Here is a 14,386-nt window from a genome sequence, read left to right on the forward strand (position 1 = left end):
GTTACATTTAAAAAAAAAAAAAAACACGTACCTGTGATGATAGGCTGTAGTTGAGAGAGAAGAGAGGGAGAGGGAGGCAGAGAGACAGAGAAAGAGCAAGAGGCCTGCATACTGTATGGTAATGTAACTCTTTGAAAGCAGTTATAAAACAGTAAGGAAACTAACACATTAATTTTATATTAAATATCACTCACCTTATGCTTATGTAAGGATAGACTAGTATATACATATATTTTATGCATTCATGACATAAAATTTTTTTTCATATTTCTAGGTTATGTGGTTCATCTGTGAGTTTTTTAAAGTTGTCATAAATCTCCAAAAAATTTTCCAATATATTTGTTGAAAAAAAATCTGCATGTAAGTCACCTGTGCTGTTCAAATCTGTGTTGTTCAAGGGTTAACTGTATATCAGAGTGTTGGAGATCTGTGGTTTGAATCAATGATCTTAGTGTGGTTGGCAAAAGAAAAAGAAGCCAAATTTATACTATTTCATTGGGAAAAATAATTTTAATTATTTAATTAAAAAAATTAGACTGCTTCAATTGTAAAGACTAAGTTAAAGTTCAAAATGCCAGTAAGAGAAGCTTTTCCATGCAATTTGAGATCATCCAACACTATACTTTAGTGGTATTACTGGTACCCCTACAGCTTCATGTTACTTTTGTATTTTAAAGGATAAAATGAAAAGTCCACGAGTGGCTCTTTCAGCTGCAACACAGAAGTCTCTTGATAGGAAGAAGTACATGAGGTAAGTTTTTTTCATGTCTTGTCATATTCTAATTTAATTATTATCAAGCCAATTAATTTTAAGCAACTGTTGGTTTGTATATTCAAATTAGAAATAAAGAATTGTTAACTCTTCTGCAGCTGAGGTGATAGAAATCCCTTTATATAGATAGTTTTGGTGGTAAAATCTGATTTTATCTTTAGATAAATGTATTAATTAATAAATTTGTCAACGTTCAACTTGTGTAATTGATAGCTAATCAAGTAATCTTAAAAATACTTAAATCCTTATATTCAGTGTTAATTTTATATCTTTTAAATATATTCTTTTTCAAATCTCCTAAAGACTTCTTAGCGGGAAAAACTTAATGCAAATAATATTCTGAAACTATCCTATTAAAATTCTTCTTTCTTGAAATTTGTCTTTAGTATGCTTATTACAGGTCTTTCAGTAGTGCACCAACTTTGAAATGATGATTTGTTTCTGTCATCCTGTATCACATTTGTAATCATGTGTTTTCCCCCTTTCTAAATACATTATTTGTGTGTCCTTATTTTTATATTGTGTTAGAGCTGCAGAAATGGGAATGCCAAATAAGAAATTTCTGGTTAAGCAAAATCCTTCTGAAACAAGGTGAGAAAAATCACTTAGTCTCAGTAAGAGGCTCTTTTTTAACTTTTAAGGAAAAGAAAATCTTATAAATCCCAAGCTTGTTTTTTGTTGGCTTTGTTCTACTTTACATCAGTAAATCTCTCCCTGTTGGGGTGGAGGGTCACAGAGTCAGAATCCATAGTAACACCTGGTCATATACGTGGTCATGTGCCAGACCAGATGTTCGTGGAGCTTTCTCTAGGACATGCTATCTCTGATGGAAATATGAGCCCCATATGTCCTGAGTTCAGTCTGCAGTCCAAGGGGTCTTTGATACTTACTTAAAAACCTTAGAAAGCTAGCTTAATGTTTCTGACCTGTTTTCTGCTCTTACAAGAGTGATGTTTTGTTTCTCAGATGTTTGAAAGGAAAAATTCCTTCTGTAAAGTACGTAAATAAATTATCTAAAAGCACAAGGATTAATACTTGTGTTAGACATCTCTTTCCTGATAAAAAAACCGAGGTTTGTTCTCTTGGTGAGCAAATAAGCACCATATTGATACACTTTAATCAATTTGTTTTGCATTGTGATAATGTATAGGCCAAATCATTGCATCGTTGACTTCTGCCTCACTGTTTCTTTCATCTGTTGAAAGAACGTGGGGGAAAAACTGAATTTATCCTATTGAATTAATTTTTTATTTACCTTGTCAACAGAGTCCTTCAGCCAAATCAAGGACAGAATGCACCTGTTCATAGGCTACTGAGTAGACAAGGGTAAGAATTCAACACACATGGGTATTTAAAAATATTCAAATCAAGATTAGCTTTGAGAGGGATTAGCTTTTTATATAAAGGATAACTATTTTCAAATGCAATCTTTCTATAGTATTAGGAAGAGCTTTTAACGTTTTGTTCAAAGATAACCCTTTGATGTACTGTTGTGTATTATATTTTAATTATCATCTTATGTTGGCGTGTTTCTACTTTCCATTTCATACCATTTAGCTCATTAAATAATGTAAACATACACATAGTAAGTTCAACATCACCAAAGTGTTTCTCCAACAAAGCGTAAGTCATGGTTATAGTCTCCTGACGAAGGGAAAGGTATAGTTTCTTTACTGTGTGCATGCATGAGACTTAATTCTTTTCAAGCTTATTTGTGCTTTGAACGGTTGATGCAGTATGGTTGCTTTTTTTGAATGTTGAACATTTAGAACTTAACGCAAGTGACTTATTAATTTTTTTATATTCAATTAGAACCCCTAAGACATCAGTGAAGGGGGTTGTGCAAAATAGACAGAAGTCTTCACAGAGCAGAGTGCCTAACAGAGCGCCTGTTTCAGGTGTGTAGCAAACAAATTCCTGAAACCCATTCAATAGAAAGACGTGCAGAAGCTGCCCCATGACCCAGGCCATACCAGTGGGATAGAGTGTCTTTCCTTGCCACCATAATTTTGGCATATTCACCGTCATTCCTACTAGTGATCATTTGTATTAGTATTTTGCAGCAGTCAGGAGATCTTAGTGAAACTGTGGTTCCAATCTTGATTTCTGAAAATTCCATGGAGACACTATGTATTTTTTAATCTGAAAACTTTGTAGAATTATACATGCTTAACTCAGAAAAGTTTTTATAAATGAGTAAAATATAATGATGTGATGTCTAAATCTGTGCATGTCTATTCAGCTTTGGGGAAGTGTATCACCCAGGAATATTTGTATCTGCACATAAGGGGAAGAATTTCTCTCTGACCACAAGGTCACATGTGAATATGCCAAGTGGGAGGGGGTGAAGTCTTAATCTTTTGCTCAGTAAGAAGCTTGAGCTAAATTTCTCTTTATGTTCGTTATTTGAGAATTATTTAAGGGCTAAGCCAAAAAGTGTATTTTAAAATCCTATTTATGGTGGCAAAAAGACAAATTCAGTGTTGAGCTAATGCAAAACCCTTAAGCTAATGTTTTAATATTTTTTAGGTGTCTTTGTTAAGGCACTATGGCAACTCACCAAAAATTATGTGATCCATTAAAAATACTTTCAAAATGCTTTGCCTTAACTAGACTGCTTTCTAAACATTTACAAGAAACCTAATCACCAGGCAATTAAAATTAAATCTTTAATCAATTCTAGTGTTCTCATTAATACACCATTATTCATATTTTAGAGCTTTTATTACTAAGTAATTTTCTCCAAATTAGGAGGGAATAAGCAACATAAATTTTTTCATGTTATTCACATAATTTCAAAGAGGGAACAAGATATTGATCACAACTTTGAATTGATTGCTCGCCTTTTGCATGTATATATAGTGAGTTTAATTCATAATGTTGAATATATAGAGGATAATTTAAAAGGTCATCTTTTGGAATTCACTGTGAGTGACAGTCAATGGAGTTGTTTTAAAGGGGATTACAGAGCTGAAAATCCTGCTTATTCCAGAGGTAGAATCAGCTGGTTTGAAAGATAACCATTTGGAAGAACTCAGACCAAACACCAGATTTGTTGCTTGTGAAGTTACATGGAATTTTAAGACATTTTCAATTTTTTCTCATGTTAGTGTTATATATTGTAATAAATCCTAGCTAGTTGGCAAATCATTGAGGAATTAGTATTGTTTTTCCTAATGTTGTCTATTGCCACAGTGACTACTTTCCATATTCTTTCTCATGCATTTCATCTCCACTATTTGTCACTTGTGAATCTATAAGTAAAATAGCAACTACTGTTTCTATTCAGTAATACGCAACAGTATAAAGGATGAATAGGAAGTCATTGCAGTTAATGTGTACAATGAAGTTTAGTATTTAGAACTATTGTGGTCTAATTGCATTGCAACATAATTATTAATAAAAATGTACTTAACCCTTGAATTAACATGTATAATTAATATGTATCTAAACAAGTACAAAAATTCTTTCCTATTTTTTCCTAAAGATTTATTTATACATGAGTGCATATTTAGACAATTGAAAAAGACTAAAGAATTTTATCCTTTTACATAAACTGAAAATTTGGCTTTTGGCTGACTAAAATTCTACTATGAATCTCAACACAGGGATCCATAGTTGCTTTTGAAAAGATTATTCTTTCCTCCTTGAATTTTTAATGGCCTGGATTATGTTTCAAACAAATTTGAAATTATGCTTTGATTTGATCTACATGGAGGACAAACCTTTTATTAAGCATTTTATAGAAAACTCATTTTTATGTTGATAGACTATCATATTCTTAGACTGAAGTACAATTCTAAGGCGTTAAAGTTTGCTGCAAAGCAATTAAAGTTGTTTATAGTTTTTAGAAACTAAATTGCAGTCTCTGATCTCATATATGTTTTAAAACATTCATTTGATGTCTTGTGCTTGACTTAAGAGTTTATAGTGAAATTCAGAAACTGCTAATTAAAGCAGAGTAGGAGGTAGTAATGCAAAATGGTTAAGTAAAACAATGAATCAGGTAGAACTGGGTTCTCAGAGTTTTTACTTCTAGCTCTGTTACTTATACAGGTGACTTAACTCTCCTATGTCTCAGTTTTATTATTGTTAAAATAGTAGTAACAATTTTGACCTCGTGATTATTTTACATAAGGATTAAATATAATAATGTGTTTTGCTTAGCTCAGTGCTTGGTACACAGTGGGCACTCATTAAATGGAATCATTACAGAAAAACTAACATTGAGAAATAATATTAGTTTTGCTCTATTTTTAGGAGTATATGCAGGAAAAATCCAAAGAAAGCGGCCAAATGTTGCGACAACTTAAGAAGACAACATTCATTAGGATAAAAAGGGGGGGAAGGGTTAGGATCCATATTATTTTCCCTGCTCACGACGTTTTATTTAACTCTGGACTCTGTTTACCCAGGCAAAGTGATGTCAAAGGGCTGAAAAATCATCTGGATATTTTGGTCAGTCTGGCTAATCCCATCCCCCCCACCGAATTTTCCTCTTAATATCAGTTTTGGGTGAAGACAAATTAGTGTTTAGTAATTGGCTCATTTCTGTCCTTAACCTGCACAAACATAAGTTTGTTTTATTACTCAGGTGTCTGCCGAGAACCTTTTTGTAAACTTAAAGGACATTTGTATTTATTTCTATAAAATATTGAAAAGGTGTGATAACTTATAAATAAGTTCTGAAATATAAATTTCATTAATCTCTGCACACTGCTGAATTTGATAAACTAGATACTGTTCTGTTTGAGGGGAAATTATCGCAGAAGAATGTTTTTCCCCGGTTTTGTAACTTTGAAAACTCTGATTAATCTCTCATATTCTTGGACTTACGGTATAACCACATGGGATAGAACACTTGCCTGTTGATTGTGGTCCGCCTAAAATTCACCACAGGAGTAGCTGGGCATCACCATTTTGGTCACAGGTATACGTTCCTCTCAACAACTAGTTGTCTCACAGAAATGTTAGGCTTAATGTATGTTAATAATGTATGTTATTACCCTAGTACTATTAGAAACATTTCTATTAAATTATAAAATCTTTCTGTGGAGGGTATAACAAGTTTGGGGAAGATAGCACAATCTTCTTAAATGTAGTAGTGCTTAGGAATGAATGCATTTTACATCTATTTCTTTAAAATAGAATAACATGTTGCATGCAGTTACATTTTTCTATTTAGTCTGTTTATTTCTTCATAGTCTGCTTTTTTTAGCATGCTGGATTTAGGGGAGAATAAAGGGCTATACTATATGATAAATTCAGATTTTCAAATGGGATAATAATACTGTCTAGTTGAAAGTCTGCATTACATAAGAGGCACTAATGTTTAAGGTTTTTCATCACTTACATAATCATTTAAAATATAAACCAAAAAATGTTACCAAGGGAACATGATTTTATGAAAAAGAATGTCACTGTTAATTTATCATGCATGCCATCTCCAAAAGGGCTTTGTGCTTCTCACATAAAATTGGGAACATTTATGTGTACATTTAATCTTTCTAACTTAAATTTTAAAAAGATACTGGTATTTTGAAAATGCAGACTGTATATATTCTTAATATTCTCTTAAGAATGTCGAGATAAAGATTGTTTTCTTCGATTTTCCGTTCCATTTATAATTTAACTTTTACATCTAGCTGTAGACAGAAAATAGTAATCTACTCTGGGTGTAAACTTGATTTTCTTTATTGAGATGTATCATTTATTTAATGAGTGAATCAGAAATTAGAAATAGAACACAGTCAAAAATATCTGAGTTACCAATTTATATTTGTGGGCAAAGTGTATCAAAATTATCTTCTTAATATGATAAATTGTGCTTTATCATTCTGAAAACTCAGGATACAGCTTACTCAGATCTTGTGGGTCTTTCCAGTATGAAAGATAGATGCTAAAAGTTTTGTGTACAGTAATGCAAATTGGCTACAACGAATAGTATGTTTCAGAGGTAAAACTAGTTTTAGATTAAGGATGCAAAACTTGAGTGTTTTTTTAAAGGATAAAAGCTTGTGTGTTTTACAAATTTTTTAATGTTCACAGCTTTTTCTCATAAAAGTGCCAGACATTGTTTTGTGCTTTTAATGGATTTTTATTTATATATATTATTTTTGTTATTTTTTCTTTGAGTGGAATGTCCATGAATGTAAATTATATTTATTTTTATACTTTAATTTTAATTTTCACTAGTTTTGCTTCTAGGCAAAAGGCAAAATAAACTTTTCATCTTAAAGGAAATCTCATTTGATCTTTTTTATTTACCAAAGAAAGGACTTTTGAAAAGTATGTGGCCAAGACATTAATACTGTAATATGATAATTTTTTACAATTACAAGACCCATGAAAGGTATATCCCACTATTTAATATGTAAGCTGTAACATTAGCCCCCCAGCATTTGATTTTGCATGAGTTGGACTTTTCAGAGGGCAAAAGTTCACTGGAGCTGGAAATGTCTTAGCCGGAGGCCTGCTAAGGATCGAATGGGAGAGAATGCTAAGGTTGAAGCTCACACCAAGCTGCTAACTTGCACAGCGTTAAGAATCCAACCACTGCTGTTGCCTGATCATCTAATGTGAGCATAGTCCAATGGTCCTCTTTTTTACCTCTTATCGAGGAGATACTACATTTGATCATCTACGAGGCAGTGTGAGAACAGCCTCTCCCTTTTCCAGTGGCCACCCTTTGCTCTCGTTTATTATGTACATTGGGAATAATAATGAATATGACTGGGAACTCTTTATTACTCATACTGAGCTGAAAACAAGGACCCATTCTGGAGATGAAGATCTTTTTTTTCTGTCAGGTGTCACTGTCCCATGAACAACCACACACAATCCCCCTCCTACCCCCAAATGAAGAGTAATAGTTATAAAAAAAATAAGCAAGTGAAGTTGGAATGCTATCTCTAACAGACCATAGTGGGCATACATGTAGGTTATAAAAATAATTTTAAAAAACAAAGGAGACTTTGAGTCATGGAATGCAGCAAATTAGATCGGGGTATGGTGCAGTGGAGTCACATCGGTTAGGTTCTAAAGACAGCTCTGAGAACAGATATCAGGTCTAACCAAAATTATACCTGACAGTAAAATATTACCTTTTCACTTATTTATTTAATCTGTTCCCTTTTGGTCAGTTTCTCTATGGCTCTCAACGCAGTTTCTTGAGGTGGTTGACATAGTTGCCACCAGAAGCGTGGTTTTGCTTCCCAGCCTATGGTGGGAAGAATCCCTTTTCACACTTTAACAGACTGTTTCAGGATTACCTCCATTATCTGTGTAACACGCCTGATATTATTATAGAGTTCAGGGTCAGTGGGTGTGGCTGAATGTGCTGAGGAGCGCTCGCTGTTGCTCTGCCGCTGCTTGCGTTATGTGCCCCTCCCCCCTTTACCACCCACAACGATCACAGCCCCTTCTGCATCCAGAGACCAGCAGCAGTGCCACCCGGGGACTTGTTAGAAATGCAGAAGCCCTGGCCCTGCCCCAGAGCTGAATCAGAACCTGCCTTTAAGATCCCCGGGTGAGTCTGTGCAATTCAAACGGGAGAAGCCCTGCTTTATGATACACTGCATCGTCTGTGGCCCTGGAAAGAAAAGCTCTGAAAACAGGAAGGTCGCAGAAGTTACAATATGATTTTTTTAGCCTGCCAAGTGAGTGATGTACTGCTTCAACTGACTGCTGACCATTTGCCGGGCATTTGATAATCATCTCCCTTCACCTCAGTCAGAATTATCCTAACTTCACAGCTGAAGAAACTAGGACTCAGCGTGCTAAATAAACTACGTATTCCATTAGAGGGTTAGGGTATGTTCTATTGCCTTTTCCTGAGGAGATTTTTGAGACTGTGGTTTTCTGACCTCCTCCTGTCAGAAAAGACACTTTAAAGAAAAAGGGGAAAACCTGAGGATCAGATGCTGCCTTGTGATTAACCAACTGTTAACCAACAGTCACCCCCGTCAGATCTCCCCTATTAAACTAGTAGTCAGGTCAAATCCCGGTTGCCGTAATTTCAGAGGTTTGCAGTGAGGAATAAATGAAGAGTGAACGCAAAGTGTTCAGCACAGGGCGTGACACAAGCTTACTATGGCAACCATTTATTAAAATATCCTGTTTTTTTTTTTTTTTTTTTTTAATCAGAGAAAACTAGACTAGAGCACGGAAGTTCTGTAGTGGAAACGGACATCCACCTTCATAGAAACGTACGGCTTCGCCAAGTGGGGTGAAATGCTGACCCCGATTTCTCCAGTTAGTTTAGTTCCAGTCGAAAGCTGTCCCATTTGGATCTAGGGCAGCCCTTAGAGACCCAGATTGTTAGTCCTGGGAGGTGGGTACGGTAAGTGCCTAAATTCCCCGGTGCACGGAGGTGGGCGCAGTGTCCTGCAGAGGGGGCGTGGCTTACCCAGCCAAACTGCTAATTAGCCGCAAAAGCACGCCTGCGCAGGCTGGACGCTCTTCCCACCCCAGCCGCGGTTAGCGTCTTCTCTCCGCGGGTGTCTGGATTCTTCACCGCCTCCAGAGGGCGCCGGCTGGCCAGGCGGCCACCTGCCACACGCTCCCGGCTCATGTCAGCGCCGCAGCAGCGGCAGCCACCAGGCCTGCGGCGCCCCTCATAATCATGGCGGCCCGAGCGGCAAGGCCCGTGCCTTGCAGGAGGGCGCCCCGCCCCTCACAATCATGGCGGCCGTGGCCTTGCGGGGGGAGGGGCGCCCGCCCCTCACAAACATGGCGGCCGGGAGGGGGCGTGGCCTGGAAGGGCGAATTGGGCTGGCGGTCCCAGAACTAGCGGTCATGTGACTGGGAAGATGGCGGTCTTTCCTTGGTAAGGAGGAAACGGCGGCTGGGCTTAAGGGAGGTGGTGTCCTTGGTTGTCTCTGGGATTCTGTCTCTGTCTCGGTGTGTGTCTCTGCGAGGGAGTGTGTGAACTGCTTTCTGTTGGGTTTGGTGGAGTTTCCCACCCCATCCCCGGGTGGTCTTGACCACAGATTCCCGGCCGCTACCCGGGTTCAGGGGACCTCCCTGAAGCTGGACGGGTGGGATCTTGGTCCTCTCCTCCGCTACCCCTCCCCGCACCTTCCACGCCCCCCTCTCCATTCATTCCCTAAAAAAAGCTCAAGTTCCCCGGCCTCCGCTTTCCCAGAAGTTGGCGCGGGTTCTGGGGGGAGCTGGATGCAGAAAATGGTGGCCTCAGCTCTGGTCTGGACGACTCGGAAGACCTGGCTGTTTTCTGAATGACTGGGCTCATCTAGAGGAGACTTGCTTTTCTCATCTGTGAAATGGCTGCCATTCATCCTACTCTGTGCAGGGCCCTGCACTGGGCATTCACGATGCACAACCCTCAGACGTACTCCTTGGCCTCAAGGAGCTGACAGTTTAGTGGAGCAGATACGCTTCTGAATAGGATATCCAAAGAAGGCATTGGGGATTAGGCACACCTGGCGGCTTGGGGAAGGCTTGAGAGAGGAAGAGCCTTAAATTGGGTTTTGGAGGATGAATAGGAGGTCATCAAGAAGCTAATGGCGCGTTCCAAGACTGATGGGCCTGTCGGGCTCTTGTGGCTGGAGTAGCTAGGAGTGATTGGCGCTTCAGGCTCCAGCTGCTGCTACGAGTGTGTGAAGAACCAGAGCAAGTTGTGATGGTAGTAGTGGAATTATTTGGGCACGTGAGAAAGGGAGATTATTTTCTGATCTTTCTCTGCAAATGATGTGAAGTGGTTTACATTGAATGAGTGAGTGAGTGAGCAAATGAAAAAATATACAGCCCTGGACCTTAGAAATAATCAGATACATCTGATTGTATGCTTGATAAACAGTGGTCTTTCTCTTGTTCCCTTCACGTGTCTAACACTTTAAGAGTCTTCCTTCAAAAGTCTCGGTATGCTAAATCAGGATTGGATGCCAGTGAGTTCTTATATGACCTGCCCTGAGTTTTCTTTGACCTAGTCATGCAAAACCCCTTTTAGGGAATCACTAAGGCTTATATGCCAAAACATATAGCTTCAATGCACTTATCTGGCTGGAATTTTGTAATCAGAAGATCCAGGAAGGATGCTGTTTAATCCCAGTGCATTTTTACCTTTGGTATACTTTACAGAGAGAGGTGCCATAAGCCCTTTAGCATCCAGGGTCTCCACAGTTCCTAGTCTGACTGTGCTCTAAACATTTCTGTCTGTGGTAGCATGTGTTCATCTTTCAGTTTGCCCACTAGACTTGATGCTTCTTAAGTTAAAGGGCCTGAGTTTTAACCATCATTGTATCTCCAGAGCCTGGCATGGAGCTTGGCAGATAGTAGGTGCTGAGTAATATTTATGGAGTGAATGAGGAAACTGAGGAGGCCCTCAGAGGTGAAACGTGTTTCTGTCATTAAATTTGACATTTATCGAGCCTTTATCTTGTGCCAGGCACTGTGCTAAGTGCTGAACGTGCAACATCTCATCTCCTAAAAACCCCATTTTTCAGATAAGAAAGTGGAGACAGAAAGATGAAGCAGTTCATTTAGCTTTATAGCCTGCAAGGAGCACTGAGGTTTGGAGCTCAAACCTGTGATCTTTTTTTTTTTGGTTGCGTTGGGTCTTCGTTGCTGCACGCCGGCTTCAGTAGTTGTGGCTCACGGGCTCTAGAGCACAGGCTCAATAGTTATGGCGCACAGGCTTAGTTACTCTGCGGCATATGGGATCTTCCCAGACCAGGGATCGAACCCGTGTCCCCTGCATTGGCAAGCGGATTCTTAACCACTGCACCACCAGGGAAGTCCCAAACCTCTGATCTTAATCATTATTGTCATATGGCCCTACAGTCTAGGTCCTGGGCTGAGATTCCTGGGTTGCAGGGTTCCTGAGTCCTGCTGTGTTGTCATGGGTCTCCCCAGCATGCCTCTTCTCACCCACACTTTTTGTTATTACTGACCTCACCTGTGAGATGTCCAGTGCACTGTGGATTACATTTCCTTTTCAGTCCTATGGTCATAGCACTGTTAAAAATACCATTCTTTGGGGCTTCCCTGGTGGCGCAGTGGTTAAGAATCCGCCTGCCAATGCAGGGGACACGGGTTCGAGCCCTGGTCCAGGAAGATCCCACATGCCACGGAGCAGCTAAGCCCGTGCGCCACAACTACTGAGCCTGTGCTCTAGAGCCTGCGAGCCACAACTACTGAGCCTGTGTGCCGCAACTACTGAAGCCCATACACCTAGAGCCTGTGCTCTGCAACAAGAGAAGCCACTGCAATGGGAAGCCCAGGCACTGCAAGGAAGAGTAGCCCCCGCTTGCCGCAACTAGAGAAAGCCGGCGTGCAGCTACGAAGACCCAACACAGCCAAAAATAAAAATAAAATAAAATAAATAAATTTAAAAAAAATACCATTCTTTGGAGTCAGAATTTCTACATCATTTTAAGACTTTATTGGGGAGGGGGCGTATATTGTGATTGGGGGATAAAAAACTGTGTGGCCAGATTATGTCATTAGTAATTAAAAAGTCACTTGAGAATTAAAAAGCAGTTAGTGGATTTCGGTATTTCCAGTATAAGGAGATTAATTTGGTAATTGGTAATAGGATTTCTACACATTCATGTTATCCAATGTAAATAATTTAAAAATAGTCACCTGGGAATTCTGGTGAAATGCAGACCCTGATTCTGTAGGGGTATTTCAGTACTCCCCAGGTGATGCCCTTGTTGGTGATCTGTGACTCACACTTGGAGTAGCCAGAGGCCAGACCAAGCTAGGAGCGGAGGTATGAAATGTTGGCCTTTTTTCTGTGGCAGCTGCCAAGGAGCCAGACCACCCTTTCGCATTGCTGGGAGTTGGGGGTATTTTTACCAGCTTATCAGCTATGTTCGCAGGAAGAAAAGTAAGGCTTTTTGAGAAAATGGCCACTAGAGGTCACTGTTAGCCTTACCAAAGACCCAGGCATGGAAGAAAATGCTTTTAACATCTCAACCTGTAGGAAACACTAAGGAACTGAGACCAAATTTGAGGAAATTAATGGAGGAAATGATTGAAAAATCAAAATAGCACCTTGACATGCACTTTCAGCAAGGGTAAATGTTTCCTTTCCTTTTTTAAAAAAGGTTTTTCCAGAAGCAGTATTTTTTCCCCAAAGAATTCCCTTCCCTCACATTTAAAAAAAAAAAAATTTCATTTCAAAGCTCAGTCCTTAAAAAAAAAAAAAGAGACAATTGCTTTTTCAAATTCTCAAGTTGACCTATAGATGATCTGTAGAACTACTGAATCCTAGAGGCAGGCTGCCTCAGTTTGCATCTGTCTCTATCACTTGCTAACCTCTCACAAGTTACCAACAGCCTCAGCTTCTCCGTCTGAGAAATGGGCATAATCACAGTACCTACCTCATAGGATTGATTAAATGAGGAAATAGAGGTAAAGGGCTTGTCCTGTATCCTGGTATATAGTGTCAGGGAGAGGAAATTTCCCCTCCTACTCTCTTGAGTTCTTGTGGCTGGACCAATAATAAAATTCACACAAGGTAAATTAATGGGAGAAAAAGAAACAAATTTTAATTTGTGTGTTCTGGAGGTCTCATAGATAGGGGACCTAAGAAGTGGCTGAAATAGGCAGCTTTTATACTTTTTAGACAAAGAAACCATAAATTTGTGGGGAATTGACAGAACAAAGAAAGCTGGGCTTTGGGTGCTTAATTAGTGAAGAATCCAAACAGCAGGCTTGTGGTATTAAAGAAATAACAAGGTTTGTTTATATAGGCTTCTTGGCCCTGAGTTCCCCATCTCTGGCGACAGGAGTGTCCTTCTACCTCCAGATGCAGGTGGGCACCTTTCACAGGGGAGACTTATTTCCTGCCTTCAGGGAGACAGAGAGGAGGGTCAGAGTGTCCCTCTACATCAGCTCTTTCTTAAGTTTCTTAAGTAACTTTAATTCAAGATAATCAATATGCCATATTTTGGGGTGGCCCGCTGTGGGCTCCAACAATAATAAGCACATAATAAATGAGAACTGATATTTGGTTGTTGTGTATCAAGTCATATTGCTGTTTTGATATTGTACTTTTCTTAGCTGTTGATTTGTTAATAATTATAGCGATGAAAAACACATTTGCAGTTGAATTTCAGGTCAGATTACATTTCTACTCATTCTATTAAATTAACTGTTCAAAATTCTATTGATAAAGTTAAGAGTGATCTGAAAGGAGGAAAAGTATAAGTTGATGTTTTAAACTCCATTATGGCTGTTGATGACTAGACTTCCAATTTATTCTTTGGGGTTTTGTTTGTTTTATAAATCAAAGATTGGCTGGTAGCATATTAAAAGGAGTTTGGAAGACTATTTCATAAATGAATTCAACTGAAATATTTTTGGAAGATGAAGACAGTGTATATTTAGTAAATGTAACCCAAAGGGACTAGGCAGTGTATTGTGGTAGGGGTTTTCCTTTAAAAACAAAAAACAAGTGGAGGCTGGTCTATATTGTTAACTAGCTTTTCTCCTTTCCTACACTCAAAGCGAAATTTATTTAGAAAGGGATGGAAGCGAAATTACATGGGATCTCAGTTCTTTTGTACTGTGTTAGGTGTCTGGGTAGGTGGGGCTTATTGAGTAAAGATGATTAATTGCACGGCACAATTAGATTTGGGGTTCATA

At 38.7% G+C, this 14,386-nt stretch overlaps 2 protein-coding genes across 12 annotated transcripts in view; both read left to right on the forward strand.

Annotated features, from left to right (window-relative positions):
• The window catches only part of CCP110 (centriolar coiled-coil protein 110), a 28,639-nt gene extending 19,224 nt beyond the window's left edge, over positions 1 to 9,415 (forward strand). For 4 of the 8 annotated variants that reach the window (XM_082430962.1, XM_082430963.1, XM_082430964.1 and 1 more), the window contains 5 exons: positions 678 to 751; positions 1,301 to 1,363; positions 2,039 to 2,098; positions 2,585 to 2,670; positions 5,033 to 9,411. In XM_082430962.1, the coding sequence (XP_082287088.1) occupies positions 678 to 751; positions 1,301 to 1,363; positions 2,039 to 2,098; positions 2,585 to 2,670; positions 5,033 to 5,085 (336 nt within the window). In that variant the 3' untranslated portion in view covers positions 5,086 to 9,411. Of the gene's footprint in view, positions 1 to 677; positions 752 to 1,300; positions 1,364 to 2,038; positions 2,099 to 2,584; positions 2,671 to 5,032 lie in introns of all 8 variants that reach the window. The other 4 variants (XM_082430966.1, XM_082430967.1, XM_082430969.1 and 1 more) reach the window with 4 other exon arrangements.
• An 82-nt stretch (positions 9,416 to 9,497) lies between these two features.
• The window catches only part of VPS35L (VPS35 endosomal protein sorting factor like), a 119,840-nt gene continuing 114,951 nt past the window's right edge, over positions 9,498 to 14,386 (forward strand). The window contains exon 1 of one of the 4 annotated variants that reach the window (XM_082430979.1): positions 9,498 to 9,599. In XM_082430979.1, the coding sequence (XP_082287105.1) occupies positions 9,583 to 9,599 (17 nt within the window). In that variant the 5' untranslated portion in view covers positions 9,498 to 9,582. The remainder of the gene's footprint in view (positions 9,600 to 14,386) is intronic. The other 3 variants (XR_014254981.1, XM_082430978.1, XM_082430977.1) reach the window with 3 other exon arrangements.

Source organism: Balaenoptera physalus, assembly GCF_965194825.1.
Source record: "Balaenoptera physalus genome assembly, chromosome: 16".
Classification (NCBI taxonomy): Eukaryota; Metazoa; Chordata; class Mammalia; order Artiodactyla; family Balaenopteridae; genus Balaenoptera; species Balaenoptera physalus.